Here is a 17,500-nt window from a genome sequence, read left to right on the forward strand (position 1 = left end):
CACACACACACACACACACACACACACACACACACACACACACACACACACACATCCCAAAGTACATTAACCTCTTGACTTCAGCTGCCAGATACTCGAGCGTCAACACATTTTGTCAAGGTTACAGTGAAAGGCATTTCCACCCTTCATTTGTGTGCGTGTGTGTGTGTTGAAAACTGCGATGCTGATACAGAAAGGAAGGATTTAAAGGAAAGCTGTGATAACACCAAGCACAGTAAATTTTGTTTGGCCGCTTCTTTAATTCAGGCCTGAGAACTTCCAGGTATCAGACAGACTTGAGGAAACGTGTGTGTGTGTGTTTGTGTGTGTTCGCTCACGTTGTGTTCGTTGTTCTAGGCATTGCGGGCGTGCAAAGCCCAAGTAGGACTGCTTGCTGTTGAGCTGCATGAGTGTGTGTCTTTGTGTGTGTGATTAATTAATGTGGAGGCAGGCTCCAGGTTCTATAACAAAGGCTCAGGAGATGAGTTCTTACAACACGGGGCTGCAAGGGGTATCCATCGGCGTGATGGATACCCCGATTTCAGCTGCAGCGGTGCTCCCTTATCTGCGCCCCACCCACCTCTGTGCAGAGCGTGATCTACATCATTTCAGACAACACCAAATACAACTCCATCCCCCTCCTCCTCCCACACACACACACACACCAACCCACCCACCCCAAAAACCTGAGGGAAGGCCACAGCAGAATTACTCCATCCATTTCAATTATCGAGATTGAATATCTGATTTAGACACACACACACTGCTGTGTGGAAGCCGAAGCTGCAGCCCAGGACTCAATGTCAAACTATATAACCAACTAAATGACTTGTCTGGAAATAGAAAGACACCAAAAACATAAGCCTTCATGACTTGACATTATTTTTAGCCTTGCTAGCAACACAGCAGGGCTGTAAGAGGGTATAGGGTGGGAGGAAAGAGAAACCAGAGGTTCCTGGCTGCAGTGCATACACACAGCATCACATGCGATCATGGATGTTATGTTGGAACATCTGATGTGTGAGTTTGAGTTCTACTGCCCTGCAGCTAATATATAAAAAAATATATGATATATATATATATAAAGTATGATTAAAGATTAAAGTCTGTCATGCAAACTAATGCAGTGATTCCTGAAGCCATTCCTGATTTGATTGTAAAACCCCAGAAAATAAAACAGTGCTGGCAAGATAACCTTTTAAAAGGTTTGTTAAAAGCTCGGACTTGAAATGCTACTGTGCGGCATCACTCTGGCACTGTGGGGAGCCAGCTCTGTGGACCTGTGAGGGTTTCTGTCAGGGTATTATGAGCCCAGTGACCCACCAGGCCTAAACACAAGGGATTTTATTTAGTTTTCAATACAAACACTGTTTCTATTATCGATTTTACACATGCGAAACAACCTATAAAGCTACAAAAAGTAATGATGAACCAGACAAATGTTAAAGCCTTGTGCTGTTTTACTTGATCTATGTCCACTATATGCTAGTGTAGCAGGGTAAGTTCTTTGCCCTTTATTAACCAGTTCTCGCACTGAATAGACTGTAATGTTTTAAGTATGAAAAAGTAAAGTACAAAGTCTCTCTCTCATTGCCAACACAGCTCTATTGCCCCATCTGGACCCCACAATCCCTGACACAGTGCTACATTAAGTAACTGCAGACTATCAGCACAGTTCAACGCCGCGTCTTTCAGCTCGCCTCACTTAACTGATGTCCCCTGTAAACATTTGGTTTAAACTCCCAGCTCTTGAAAGTCTGGCCTCTTATTACATTTTAATCCCCGAAATATCTCCGAGGTCTATTCTTACACGAGGCTGCTGCATTCAAGGCTGAAAGTCATTTCAGCACTGATATAATCATCCCTATTGTGGTGTAGCCTTCTGCTTAATACAGCATAGGTGGAATTATTTAGTCCATCCTAAAAAATATTTCTTCGCATCTGACCTTGCATCAGACAGTTTGTATATTACAGGGTGTGATCTGAAAACAGAAGAAGTTCCTCTCCTTTTTATTTATAGTTAGAGATGAAGAGAAATGATCCCACAATGCTGAACTGCAGGTGTATTTCTTTCTTTTTTCACCTTCTCCTCTGTGAACCCCATCAAATTTTAACCACAGAGCATGTCCTTGTTCATCTATAAAATGTGGGAAAATACTAATAAGCATCATGAGATGTACAGAGCAGCCAAACAAATATTTAGATAGTTTAATGTTTAATTAACTGTATTGCTCGGACTCATTTGTGTCATAAACAAAAGGCACATTGAAGTCAAAGGCAAAGTATATTTGTTGTTTTTTTAAAAGCCAGTGGAAAAGCCAGCTGGAAGACATTTAATGGTACAACAGACCGGGGCTAAACAGGCATCTGTGCTGGACTTAAACCAACAACCAAAATCAGTTTTTCTGGCAGAAAGCTTACTGCAGCCAAAGACTTGCTCAATCTCATATAACATTCACAGAAAAGAAACAGGAAATACTGCTCAGCAAATCAGCTGGAGCAGAAAACCAGCAGAGGCACAGAAAATTGCTTTCAAGCTATAATAATCAAACCCAGGTGAGCAAAATGTGCTGGTATATAGAATTGTAGAGACTATAGTAAAACCTTAAAGATCTATTATAAAACCTTCTTCCTTATTTGCGAGGGGTCGCCACAGCAGATGAATCAGCATATTTGATTTGGCACAGATCGCAAACCAGGGATCTTTTGCATGTCAGGTGGATGTGTTAACCACTAAAGGAGAGCTATTGTGCTTTTCTGTGGACTGTTTTTCTGTGGTATTACATACCTGAGGTTAACCATCCAAAACAACTACACAAGAGATGCGAAGAAGAGAGTAGAGGCAGGGTAGAGTGGGTGGAGACGAGTGTAGGGGGTCATTTGTGACAGAAGGATAGCAGCGAGACTCAAATAGGAAGGTTACAAGATGTTAGGGAGACCTGCTATGATGTATGGAGAATTGTGCAGAATTCAAGATGCTAAGATTTTTTACTGCAAGTGACCAGGATGGACAGGATTGCAAGTGAGTCCATTAGAGGAACAGTTTAGGTTGAACAGTTTTAGAGATAAGAGTCAGAGAGGCAAAGCTGAGTTTGTTTGGACAAGTGCAGAGATGTGGATATACTGAGGAAAGAAGATGGAGCTGCCAGGCAGGAGGAAAAGAGGACAATCACTTAAGATTCATAGTGAAAGAAGACATGAAGAGGGCAGTGTTACAGAAGAGAATGCTGGGAACAGGGTGAGATTGAGACAGATGATTTGCTGTGGCGAGCCGTAAAGGGAGCAGCTCATTAAAAGCGTATGCCCATTAAATAGGGGAAATTGAGACTACAAGTACCATTGTTCTTTCTGTGATCACTGTGCTACTGAGTGCTAATAACGGCTGTTTATAATGCAACATAAACCTGGCATTTGGGATCAAATGAGTCGAGGAAGAGGCTTACACCAAATGGGTATTTCTACTATCACGTAACTGATACGAGGAGCTGAAGCATCACTCTACAAGAAGCATTTGAGCCATTGAGAGGTCTGGCGAGAAGTAGAGGGCCACGGGAGACAAGAAGGAAAAACAACACAAAGAAAAACAACCATCACAAAACCCTGGCAGCATCTGTGGCAAACCCTGCCATTCATCCAATGGGCTTTCAAAGCACTGCAGGCAGGGCCAAGCAGATAACCCCCACTGCAAAGCCCGTGTGTCTCACAAGGAGACACACAAGCCTTTTACTTCCTCACACTGCCTGTGGCAATGGATCCATCCAACTGTCCAGCAAATAACGAAACCGAAGAGCCTGTCAGAGGACAATGTGAATTAGCTAGCCCCGAGTAGAAAAGGGGAGCAGGCTGAGGATAGAGAAAAAAAAATCTAAACTGTACTGTGAGACATATAGCCCAGTGTTGATTTAGATCTCCTTGTCTAACAGCATCTGCAAAAAGTCTTCAGGTGTTTTCAAAAACAGCCGAAAGCTTATACCAGCAAGACAGATGGCAGTGTAGCTCTTAGACACACACACACACACACACACACGCACGTACACATGACCAGATAACGCACTCAATCACTTAACGTAAAAATTTTCGCTTTTTTTACTCTCGCTCTCCAAGAAGAGATGACCTTTAATATGGCATAGTCAATAGATGGGCGGGGAGAAAACAACAACAACAACAAAAACAACAACACACACTCCCCGTTTGAGTTTTCTGTCGGTTGAACACATGAGAGCATTCCCGTCCTGAGCCTCGGCTGAAATGAGAGGCAAGCCACAGGGAAACAATTCGCTTTAGCTTGTTTGGCGGATGTGAAGCACAACCAGTGGCCTGTCAGCGCTGTCAATTAAAGAGAGGAAACCACACAGACACTCAGAGCAACACAAACATCATTACTGGAGCCACTGCTGTACGCTCTAAAAGAAACCAGAGGAGTCTGTGTGGGACTTGGGGTTTTTTTCCCCCCTTTTTTGAGTAGATGTGGCCTAAAAAGTTGTTATCCACCCACCATATCTGTGCTCAGTATCACATTAAATGATCTTTACTATACAGAATAATAACATACCGTATATGACTATCAGACTCCAGCTCTCTGCTACCACTGAAGACACTGAGGTCATGTCCCGGTACAAGACTCACCTCAGGATAATTGGCTTATAATGGGGCTGAGATTAAATTAAATTCAATGATGTCTAACAGGCGTCAGGGTACAGCTGAAGGCTGGGGTCGATAAATCCAGATCCAAATGAGCTCTAGATGATCTGGAGAAACTTAATAAGGCGATAATTCAGTTTCCAGGGGACATTTTCCATATTCTAGTCATCAGAATTAGGATGGGGGGAAAAAGCTCTTAATGATGGAAGTTTAAAGGACAGCTACAAGATGTCTGTGTCTGTGTAATACTCAAAAATATCCTGGAATGTATAATCCTATAATTGGAACTGAGAGTTTTTGGAAAGCTAGTTGGGCATTTTCACCACCAATGGGGTTCTTTTAATAATGGATTGCATTTATATAGCGCTTTTCGGGGCCCTCAAAGCGCTTTACAATTCCACTATTCATTCACTCTCACATTCACACACATTCACACTCCCCACAGCTGCCCTGGGGCAGACTGACAGAAGCTGCCATATCGTGCCATCGGCCCCTCTGGGCATCACCAGTAGGCGGTGGGTGAAGTGTCTTGCCCAAGGACACAACGACCGAGACTGTCCGAGCCGGGGCTCGAACCGGCAACCTTCCGGTTACAGGACGAACTGCCAACTCTTGAGCCACGATCGCCCTTTTTTCAGCCAGATATAATTAATAAAAGAAACACACACACACACACACGAGGTAAACTCATGAAAATAGGTGATGCTAATCAGAAACATCGACTTTTTTTTTCCAAAGCGAAACATCGTGGGAATTATTGTGAAAGTTGATGAATAAAAGAAGTGCGCTTGCTGTGCCTTCTAGCGAACTCCAAAGTTACGACAGGGTGTGACCCTCCCTCTGGACGTGCCTGCCTGTACCTGTTCTTTGTCGGTGACTCTCTACCGCAATAAGCTGGTTATAGACAGCTGAGGTGAGTGCTACGAGCGGAAGAGTTGGAGTGGAAATGACAGGATGGATGCCATCAATGCCTCGGGCTGTATTTAATTTTAGCAAACACGCTGAATCTACAGCATCTCATGGGACAGGAGCTGAAACGGTCTCGGCTATGTTTTAAGATATTTGCTCAAAAGCACCAGTTTTGTTCTTTTTCAAAACCATTTAAAAAAACATCTGGAGAAGACGGATGAAGGCGAAGAGGGTGACTTGAAATTCCTGCCACGGAGCAGCACTACTGTTACCTACATTGAGACAGATGAGACGGCGCACATTTATGAAATTAATCACTCAGCTCTGAACAGTTGTATTGAAATGGCATCCAAAATGCCACTGTGAGACAGCCTCTACGCAGCTAAGCAGATCATATGAGAGCTGCACAATTTGTATTTATTGATCAGTGCTGAAAAGTGGGCAGCTGACATATTGCTTCTGACTGAAATTGCTGCACCATGATGAAAAGCCGCTGCTGCAGTCTAGACGCTGGATGAAAACATTAGAGAGTCAATGTTGTGAAATTCAGTAATCATTCTAATGGAAACCTGCATTTAAATGTGATAATAATAGACTTTTACTGAAAGTCATTTTTAATTTCAAACCAAAACTGAAGCAGTTCATTTGCAACAGTATATGAAATCAATCTGCGATGCTCCTCTACGCTGTCCTCTGTTCAAGAGGCCATTTTCTACAACACATTTCAAGTCACTTCATCAACATCTTGACCTTTTCAAAAATGTCTTAAATACTGGTTTCCCTTTAACACTACCTAAATTAAAAGACGCTTTGTGTGGAGAGAGCAACTGTATTACACAAATGGAAAGACATGGGCAGGGCTATTTAATTATATGCTAATACAAGCTCAGAAGTGGACCTGATCCGCCTCATTATTTCTGGCTCTTTCTTGTTAAAGTGTTTGGGTTAAGAAAGATTTAGTAATGTTGGTTGATAAATAATATCCAAATCACCGTTGGTAGTCTGCCAAAGTAGAGGGCTTAGAATATAAACACAGTAGTCTGCCAATATTTTAGGAGGATATGTGGCAACTGGTAAATTTCCCAGCCTGGGATAGAATTCAGCTTATTCCCAGTTTATCCCGAGCACCTCCATGCATCATGTAACTCTTACAAACATTTTGTATACAGCTGCTGAAAGAACGGAGGAAAATTTGCTGCATATTGCAAATATTATGCGGTGCAAGTATAATAATAATACTTGGTTACGTCAAAAATGATAATCATGGTTACTTAGTTAAATATTGAGATCATGAATGTTCATTGATGTTTTTAATGCACCGCCATGTAAGAAGAAACCTTTCACATATTCAAATCTGTCCAAATGTCTGCATGAAAACAAAACCGGCCTTCCGTATTCACTCAAATTCAGCAATATTCAAGTCCTAGATGAAAAATAAAGTACATTTATAAGCAAACTGTACCAAAAAGGCTGCCGTAATATGCTACATTCATACATTATGCTAATTAATCTTTAGAAATCAATGTGAATAAAACTTGCAGCAAAGTGGCTGACAGCAGTGAGATTCCTCTACGTTTCCTCTGTTGTACTTTGCACACAGTGCAGGTATTACCACTTTGGAAAAGTAACTGCATGAAGAGATAACACAGCTGGCTATATGGAATGCGACTGCACCGGTGATTCCAGTGCATCTTTGTGAGCTGAATGGATGTGCTAATGTGCTGTACAGGCTCGTTCTCATGGACGTCCGAGCCGATGTTGGCCAATTCACGTTAGCAATTGTTGCATTGTTTTTCCTGGCCTTCGCTCATTAATTACACTCCAGTTTGTGCTCCAGTCTTTTTCAAGTGTTTGAATAAGTTAGTTCGAGATCTGTGCAGACAACTCTACAGTGTTCTTTGGCTATGATTTTATCTTGGTTAACACTATTAAGGCTTTTCACCTTCTGCTATAGATAGATAGGTATAGATATAGACTTAATTAATCCCACACTGAGGAATTAGACTTTTTACAGCAGTGGAAGGGTCAGAAAGACCCAGTGAATGAGATAATATAAAAAAAAACAATACAAAATCAATAAATAAAAACTCCTAAAAGTCCAAATTAATAAAATACTATACAAAAGTAATTTTTACAATATCTAAATTGTACTATTTACACAAAAATGGACTAAAACCTTGTTACTGACATTCTTTATAGTGCATAAGGTGCAGTGGGAATTATAATATATACACATATTTTAGCAGGTGTTTATCCTATGTCTGATTGCTCTGTCCTACACCATGGCTCTAACAATCTGCTGCTGAAGGAGGTGCTCACGGCCTCCCCACAGTCTCATGCAGGGATGAGAGGTGTTGTCCATAATGGACATTAGGTTGGCTAAACTTCATTCCCCCCTCCTCCTCTGCGGTCTAGTCTAGGGGACAGGCCAGGACAGAGCTGGCCCTCTTCAGTCTACAAGTTCTTTCCTGCCCCTCTCTGTGCTGCCACCTCCCAGCAGACCACTGCATAAAAAACTGCAGAAGCCATCACAGTGTTATCAAAGGTCCCCAGAAGACCGAGAGGCCTGGTCTTTTGGGTTGGATGAGAGTTGACACGTCTTCACAAAACTCAAAGAAGTCCAGTTGCCTTCTTTTTTCAAGCTCTTCAAATTTTGTACACTAAGATTTTTACGCGGACAAACAAAAGCACTGCAATATATCCCAAAAGTGCCGCAACATCCAGCCAAACACATTCGATACAGTGGAAACAGCTGACAGCACAGCTGGCGTCTGAGACCAAGGAGTTTTGTTGCTTCAGGGAGTGACCACAGAGGAGACACATCCAACTTTCCCCAAAGTAGAACCAACCCATCTGGAGGCTTCTTCCACTGAACAGCTTGACAGAAATAAAATGTGCGTTATCCAAGACATCGCACTGTTCAAAAACACATATTTAGACCCACATGAGCCCAACTCACAAAAAAGGATCAGAATGTCAATTTATTGTATATTTTTTTAAACTCCTGAACAATGATCTATATTGTGCTTTGACAGTACCATGCACAACAATATGGATGGCTAATAAAGATTTTGGAGGCAGAACAATATTACAATCATTTAAAGTTGCAGTCCTAACATTTATTATAAATGGGACAATCGGAAAGGTTTAAACCACCGTTGGTTTCAAACCCGCTGTGACAATTTCTGAGCCAGAAAGTCGAACACCACCAAAATAAAACAGGCAGCTGGAAGTTTCATTTTTATCCCTCTGACAGTTGTCACGCTTACGCAACACGCTAAAGTGCATTAACATTAAGTGGTATTAGGCAAAGAATAACCATGAGTAATTTATAATCCTTTAAATCCTGTCTCGAGGAAAACACAGAGTAGGTCTCGTAATACTTCTTGTGCTCTTATTGTTGATTTTGAGAGGACATTGTCATCATTCTAATTGACACCTCTCCTGGCTAGTTTGACTCAGCAATCCAAGTAAGAGTATATATATCATGGAAGCAGCCTTAGGTGTGTGGCTTCATTGCATAATATTTCAGGTCAGGCTAATATCATCGTCCTACATCATGTTCTATAGGAGCTGGAAAAGGCAGTGACAAGGCCCTGGGGCCAAGCTGTCTTATTTACTGATGGAAGTGGGTCTACTGGAGCTACCAACTAAAACCTATTTACTTTTCTATCACACAGACACAGGGACGGATAGAGAAAGAGAGAAACACGTAGAAAGACCAACTCTAAGAGGTGATCTGACAATTAATATTCACACAGCAGCTTCCTCCCTAGTCCTACGTTTACGTTTGATAAATTTCAGTAATGAAACTGTAGATGAAATTTACACAAAGCTGATTGAATTTCCTCATTAAACATAAGAAGGCAATCATTAAAAATTAGCTTCGAATCTTCCTGACTGTGTACTGAAAAAGACTTTGAGGGGGTTTTTGAGGCAAAAACTCAAAGTGGCATAATCTAAAATGAAAAACACTGTCTTACGGGGCCAAGTCTACATTTGATATGCTACGATTTATATTTCCGGCCAAATATTTAAATAAGAGCCAATCTCTGGTTGTCTTTTTTTGCTAATAGAACAGAATAGAACAGAAAAATTTCAGAAGTTCTGCTTAGAAGGAGCAAGAAAACCTCACTTTCTTTATTTTTTATACTCTGCATAAAACTGTGTGCAGGAAAAAAGCGAAATAACCACAGCTCCTGTAACTGTAATGCAACAGAACAAAACAGTTGTGGACAAGTGGTGCAGTAATATTCACAACTGTACCAGGTTTTTATTTCATTCAGAAATAGCACTCGTTGGCCAAAATATCATTCCTGAGGAAGTACAACTTATTTTATTTAAAACAAATAGGAAATTACAATTACAATTTAAAACCCCTCTCACTGTCTCACATTTTTAACAGTGGAATAATTTCTCAATATATTATGAAACCAGCTGTAGTTGAGAAGCCAAATCTGCAGTTTACCCCACAAGACCTTCCAGAGGCAACCCAGCAGCCATTAAACTACCTCAGGCACTTCTTCTAGGTTAAGTTAAATTTATTTCAATTGTCGTCAGGGTTTGAAAACTGCATGTATAGAATCAGTCGAATCGGATGAAAACTTCTTCAAAAGTTTGCAGAGTGTCCCCCAAAATAAGGTTTTAAAAAGTTTTGTTTTTTTAATCCACCTTCACATGAAGTTAGACTTCTCCCTCCATCTGCGCTGCAGAATCCTCCCATAGATTCCAGGTCAGGAATCTTTGAGCGCCATGTCTTCTCCTTATGTAATCTATCGGGTTAGTCTCAGCTCAGCAGAGTATATTAGCATATTTTGCTCCTAGCTTTGATTTTTAAAGCCAATATTAAGGGAAAATAACCTCAAAATATAAAAACAGAGGAAAAGGAGTACTAAATGCATGCAATAGCTTTGCCGTGTCCTACTTATGTACCGGATCCACATAACATAGTCCGCTTTATATACCAACAACTGGAAATATTGCCCCAAAACAGATAGATCTGACGGGAGGGGATACAGGTTGATTGTTAAAGCTTTACACCACCCTAGGAACGAAGAGGGCAAACTGACAAACACCCACTAGATGTTAAATCTACTCGTCACTGTTGTGTTTACAGCTTTTACAGCTGCTTCTGAGTGAAAAAATAATTAATTTATATCAGTTTAAACAACACTTCAATTATTCAGTTTCCTTCCACTCAGCTGACACACCCATTTAACATTCATTCTTTTCTTAATTACAGGGAGTTTACTTGAAATTATCGAGTGAATTAAAAATGAAAAGCCTTCACTGCACCGTGACATTAGAGGGCAACTTTTAAAGAAAAAAAATGCAAGAGTGCAGGAAAACTTCAAACCAGATCAAGCTAGAGAGTATCGTGGCATCAACCTTATCAGCAGAAGAGGCTCAGCTACCTCTGTCACACGGGGCTGTCATCTTATCGAAAGCTCACAATACAAACCCACACTAAACCGTCATACACCACCTACATATGCACAGCTAAAGGACTCCAAACAAACACCCTGGGGTTATTAGGACAAAAGAGAGAAAGATCTTAAATTAAAAACACAGTCTCTGCTCCCGTTTATTCAATCGGTCGCAATTAATTAAAGTTATCGTGGCGCATACAGACAGAGCTCACACAAACACCTGCAGAAATGATGTATGCTTCACTTCCATTTAACATTAATAAAGCTGTCACAGTTCAGATTTTCATTGTATGACTATCATGGCTAAAAGAATATACAGTATAGATAATGACCATTTTTATTGAAAGATTGCAATGAAGAATTGTTTTTAAAGTGCTATCAATCAAGAGAAGAGAGCTGTGATGAACTTAGTAGTGAGGATGTAACTATAACTGTGTTACCACTGGATTCTTTGCAATATTATCATATACCTATTTTTAAATGTGTTATCATCAGTAGCAGTATACTGTCAGTATACTGTCTTTCTGAGTCCAGCTAAACGCAGCCAAGATCTGTGCAGCGATATGTTAGCAGCTCTTAGGTCTGATCAGGGCTTGTTATCAATCCACAAATGTACACTAAGAAACTAAAGATTAGAGGGAATTTGCAATTTTAGGAATTCTCTGCCGTCCAGTCTACGACGGACTCGAGCAGAAAGCAGCTGAAGACTCATCTTTTTAAACTGGCGCTGGGACATTCAGTTTCATTGGGGTTTTTTGGGGTTTTTCTGGGCTTGCATTTGATGTAAAGGACCTTGTGATCTGAATCTTAAAGGGGGCAATATAAATAGATTTACTATCACTGTACTACTTTGTGTTCATTTGGATTAGATTTTGATAGTCAAAGGTCAGGATTACATGTGAGAATTTTGACAATATTTCTGGCAATAACTCAAAAATGTATATGGTACTTATGGTAAAAAAAATTTGCACAAAAACTAATAGGATAAAATTGGCTCTGGGTCTTTTTTCTAAATACAAATGAAAAAAATAAGAGGCATTACAGAGTTCTGGTCTGAGGTGATTGTCTCTTTGTGCTTTATCTCTAATACTGTAGGTCTGACATATTTATTGTGAACCGGCACTATATAAATAAAACTGAACTGAGCAGACTCATAAGAGAAAGGTCAGAGACTGCCATGAAGCATTATTTTGGCCTTTATTTACCACTATCACTATGGAACAGAAAGGATCATATTTCAAATTCAGTCTGCTATTGAATTGGTGACACTAATCTCTGGTGCCCACCTATTTAATTGCTTCAAAGTCTTCACTGCATGTATTCTAAGTGTGGAGAGACATGGATGTAAACTGAAACTTGACAGATCTGAGAGGAGACATTCAACCAAGAGGTGGTAATTCTACCCTCAAAACTGAAAGGCTGACAGACAATTAAGACTTTCAGAGAAGAGTTACAAAAGTGTGAAACCGAGGAGAGGGAAAAACAAAACAAAAAAAAGAAGACAGAGAGAATAAAACACCCCGCATCACCGTACTCATTACGAGCACAGACACTGACAACTGGGAAGAAGCACAAACAGAATATAAATATATGATAAAGTTGACATTTAGAGGCATGTGTAGATGGATGACTCTAACTGACGGCCAATTTGGCTGCTAATCTAAAGGCCAAGGCTGCTGGTGGCAGGGACAAGAGATCAATCGCGCGTGCGTGTGTGTGTGTGTTTGGGTGTACGCGTGTTTGGGCGTGCACACATACGTGGTCTCTCACTCACCAAATAGATTGCTGGAGTGGCCGTGCTTGGAGACAGGCCTGAGCTCGTTGGAACCCCAGGCGTACCGCTTGTAGCTGTCCCACGCATGCTTCATCATCTGACAGGGGAGAGGAAGCGGAGGGGTAGGAGGGGGGGAGAGGGAGGAGGAGAAGATGAGAAATGAAGAGAGTTAAACGGGACAATAAACTGTGAGCCGTAACAACAGAATCAAATCATTTTAACCGAGCGATGAGGCTCGTTTTTCACTCGGTGAATCAGCCTGTACGTTTAACTATGCGTTTCTAAACTACCCTAAAAAATATCCAGCACATGCATGAATAAATACAGAGCTGCAACTGACATCAACTACCCCAGATTCAATCAATGGTTGTCGGAAAGATATTCCCACTGCTCAAGCTGACATAGCACAATGTCTTGATTTAATCAGCCAACTTTCCAAGACCCAAAGTTCTTCAGATTAACGTCACTGAAGGTTGAGAAAAATAATGGATACTCGAAAAAAAAAAATCATAGTCAGAGTTGTTTTGGGCAATGCTGTAATGTGGACTGCCTGCTAGTATTATTCATTGTGTATTTATTCAACTTAAAGTAAGGTGTCTTTTATTTATAGAGGATTTCCTTAAACTTTAAAAGTTAAGGGTTATGGTAGTGGGGACACGTGTAAGGATTTACTCCCTGATCAGGCGGTTTGGAGGTTTTTGGAGCCTCTGGTCCACTGTAGCTACACAGAGCTAAAGCCAACAGTAAATTATTGCATAATGCAAAAAGCACGAGGGGCCCTGAGCTATCTGGGGATAAAGGCAGCTGCAGGCAAACCTTAATGATCCTTCCACAGGTTCATCTAGGAAACCCTGAGAGGTTTACTTCCTCTCAGTCACATCTTGTTGACCAAAGGCTCTCTTCTAAAACGATTTTTATATTTGGGGCAAGTCCTTCTATTTGGTACGGTCTCAAAGGTCTAGAGCTTCATGAATGAATATAATGAATCAGATTATCCGTTGTGGCGTTCCCTCAATCAAAATTTTAAAAGATATTCAGAGATTTGTTTTTGTCGGTCTTATCTGGACACATGACTGACAAATACATGACAAATACATCAGGGAAAAAACTTCATAGGAGGGTGACAATGTGTCTCGTTAGCACATGTTGTCATTCTTGCCCTTCAAACATACAATAAAAGTTTCTGTTCAGGAAGTCTGAGACTGCAGCGCAAGATTTCAAGAAACACCATTATAATAAAAGAACAACTTTCCTTCTGGGAAAATAATCAGGACCAGTGAGTAACATAGCATAACCATCGTGCCTGTTTAATCTCCCCGTCACTGTTAAGGGAAATAAATTCTGCATCTGTGAGATTATCCACAGATGGAAAAGGTTTTGCTTCAGAAGTCTCTGGATATCTGAACCATGTATTGACTACAACCAGGGATATTTAAATCAGGGCTCTCGTCAGTGCTGTATCATCCACAGGTTTTATCATGCAGCTCCTTTCAGAAGTCTTTCCGAAACTGACTCATTACTTATTGCAGCAGGTTGGTACAGACTGCTTTAAAAAAAAGAAAACAGGGTGTACTGAATAGACCCCGGGCTTTTGACAACTTTGGCCATCATACACCAAGACTGCTCCCTGTAACTTTTTTTAATGCTTACTCAACATTTACTTGGGAGTTGACAAGGTATCCAACTTTCTAACAGATTTTTAGCATTTTCATCCCTTGTTCTCTGTCCAGCCTTTTGATATAATGTGTTTGGATTACAAAAGTCAACTCATGCAAGCTATCGATAAACACGTGAACACAAAAGAGATCAGACAGAGCAACAGCTGAAATAAGAAGAGAGAACAAAGACTGATAGGCAAGACTGTAAAACAAACTTGACTTCTATTTTTTTTTTTTTTTTTTACTTCGTGTTATGTGTACTCAGTGAGGGAGGGAGGAACATTTCATTCAAATAAAATGAAATAGAATTGTCTTTAACTTGATCTATGACAAACCTGGGTTTTTTATGTTAATATATTGAATTTTCAGCAGTGAGCAGCTATTTTCATGTTGCAGGCAGAAAACATTAAGCTAACTTGTCAGTGTTTGGGTATTCTGTCAAAGCTTGTGTTGAACACTTGAGGCTTTAACTTTGAGCACATCAACATCTAAACATCTCTAAGTATGTTTGGTCAAGTTCTTTTACAAAACCTTGAGCCAAAACGTGTTAAACAAGAAGTGATTTCTCAGTATGTGAATTGACTTTTTTGTTCTTTTCTGCTTTTAATTATTTCTGGTATGTCTTACTATTTGGATTTTCTGTCTGTGAAGCTCTCTGTATCTTTGTTAAGAAAAGTAATCTATAAATAATGTTTCTAGGTAATACTGTACGTGTTCAAGTTATTTTTAGTCTTTGTAGTGTTGTTGTTATAGTTATTGATAGTTATAGTTATAGAAATAGAATATTGCTGTTGATTTTCCAGATATTGCTGTACTTGTTCTAGGTATTGTTGTAGCTACTTTATTTATTTCATTTTTTAAATAAAAAAGAGGGACAATAACTATTAATGAACATTTTAAGAAATGTAAATATGCCAGATTATAGCCTTAGGCAACTTCAGTTGTTGTCAAGTCAAGTCAAGTCAAGTTTATTTATAGAGCACATTTAAAAACAACCAAGGCTGACCAAAGTGCTGTACAGTAAATACAGATAAAATACAATAGAACACAATTTCGTAGTAACACCTCGCTGATAAAAATAAAATAAAAATAAATAAAACAAATAAATTAAACCTTTCTAAAAGCCAATGAAAAGAGGTGAGTTTTAAGAGCGGTTTTAAAAGTTTCTAGGCTTTTGGAGAGTCTGACGTGAGGAGGTAAGCTGTTCCACAGTCTGGGTGCAGCCACAGCAAACGCCCTCTCTCCCTTTGTCTTTAATTTATACCTGGGAACATCTAAAAGCATCAGGTCGGCTGACCTCAAAGATCTCCTGGGGCAATAAGTACTAAGGAGTTCTGACAGGTAAGAAGGTGCAGTGCCATTTAAAACCAGCAGTAAGATTTTAAAATCAATCCTAAAGGCAACTGGGAGCCAGTGGAGAGAGCAGAGAACCGGAGTGATGTGGTCTCTTTTTTTTGAACCGGTCAACAGGCGAGCGGCAGCGTTCTGCACCAGTTGAAGGCGATGTAGACAGGAACGATCTAGGCCAGCATAGAGGGAATTGCAGTAGTCTAGCCGTGAAGTAATAAAAGCATGGACCACTCTTTCTAGATCGTTCCTGCAAAGGTAAGACTTGACTTTGGCTAAAATCTGCAAATGATAAAAAGATCCCTTAACTACAGAGCTGATTTGTTTATCAAGTTTAAAAGCATTGTCAAAAATAACACCAAGACTCTTAATGGAAGAAGTGCAATCAGAGGTTAGGGGTCCCAAAAAGTCAAGGGAGAAGTTGGGATCTTTGGGAAGCCCAAACACAATGACTTCAGTTTTGCTTTCATTAAGGTGTAAGAAGTTAAGAGTCATCCAAGTCTTAATGTCAGACAGGCAGGAGAGTAGCGGCTGCAAAGAAACATTGCAGTTCAACCTCAGAGGGAGGTAGATCTGAATATCATCGGCAAAGATGTGGAAGGACACATTATGTTTACGGAGCACATCGCCCAGAGGGAGCAAGTACAGAATAAACAACAGGGGGCCTAGTATGGACCCCTGAGGTACGCCACAGGTTAAAGGAGCTCTGGGAGATGACAGTTCACCAAGGTGAACAGAAAAACTCCTATTATTCAAATAGGACTGGAAAAACTTTAAGACAGTGCCCTTTAAACCAACACAATGTTGAAGGCGGGATAGCAGTATGTTGTGATCAACAGTGTCAAAGGCTGCTGTCAGGTCCAGGGTTACTAGGACAGCAGCACAACCAGAGTCAACAGTTAAAAGCAAATCATTAAAAACTCTCAGTAGGGCGGTTTCTGTGCTATGCCGAGCTCTAAAACCAGACTGGAACTTCTCATAGAGATTGTTATTGTCGAGAAATAGCTGGAGCTGCATGAGGGCGGCTCGTTCCAGTACTTTGGACTTTGTAGTTGTTATTGATGTAGTTGTGTCATTTAAAATTCTAATTGCTGTAGTTCTAGTTGCAATTATAACAGTAACAAACAAAATGTAACCCTAACTAAAAGCATCTATTTGTTTCCTCCCAAGTTAAGGAAAAAAAGTGCAGTTACTTCAGACTTTGCTCGAGTATGGGAAGAGTTGTATCGTATGTAAAACTTTACATTTAGCTTCATACTCTTTCATGTATTTTAAAACTTGTCCATTACTTTACTTAAATTGTATTATTCTTTTTGATGCACCTTGAATTTCAAGAGCTTTTGAAGATCTGCAGGAATGCTGTCGACATTCAGGGTGATTATATATTTTTTCTTTTCATTTGTAAATTTTTAATAATATTTTGTTTATTTGAACACATCAAGACAAACATATCAATCATGTGGAAAAGCAGCTTTTTACTTTATGTTATTCTCTCTTCCAGTTATGACTGTGGCTGATTGATTGCCTCATCTGTGCTAAATCCACACATCGCTCAATTCCCTGTGTGAAGGGACATCTTCCTCTGCTCAGTCCCATTATCTGCTGCTGAAACCACCTGATTCCCCAGTGGGAGTCACTGAGGTTCCATCTCATTTTAATCTGGCGCTGGCCGGGGCTTGATTGCAATGTGAACGCTGCTTTCCAATTTAACACCCTAACACTTATTTCAGTCTCGGATGTGG

At 40.3% G+C, this 17,500-nt stretch overlaps 1 protein-coding gene across 1 annotated transcript in view; it reads right to left on the bottom strand.

Annotated features, from left to right (window-relative positions):
* man1a1 (mannosidase, alpha, class 1A, member 1) overlaps positions 1–17,500 on the bottom strand; it is a 154,564-nt gene that overhangs the window by 102,945 nt on the left and 34,119 nt on the right. The window contains exon 2 of the mRNA XM_005930472.3: positions 12,754–12,850. Coding sequence (XP_005930534.1) covers positions 12,754–12,850 — 97 coding nt within the window. The remainder of the gene's footprint in view (positions 1–12,753; positions 12,851–17,500) is intronic.

This window comes from Haplochromis burtoni, unplaced genomic scaffold, assembly GCF_018398535.1.
Source record: "Haplochromis burtoni strain Fernald_Lab_line unplaced genomic scaffold, NCSU_Asbu1 Contig_93, whole genome shotgun sequence".
In the NCBI taxonomy this organism is placed as follows: Eukaryota; Metazoa; Chordata; class Actinopteri; order Cichliformes; family Cichlidae; genus Haplochromis; species Haplochromis burtoni.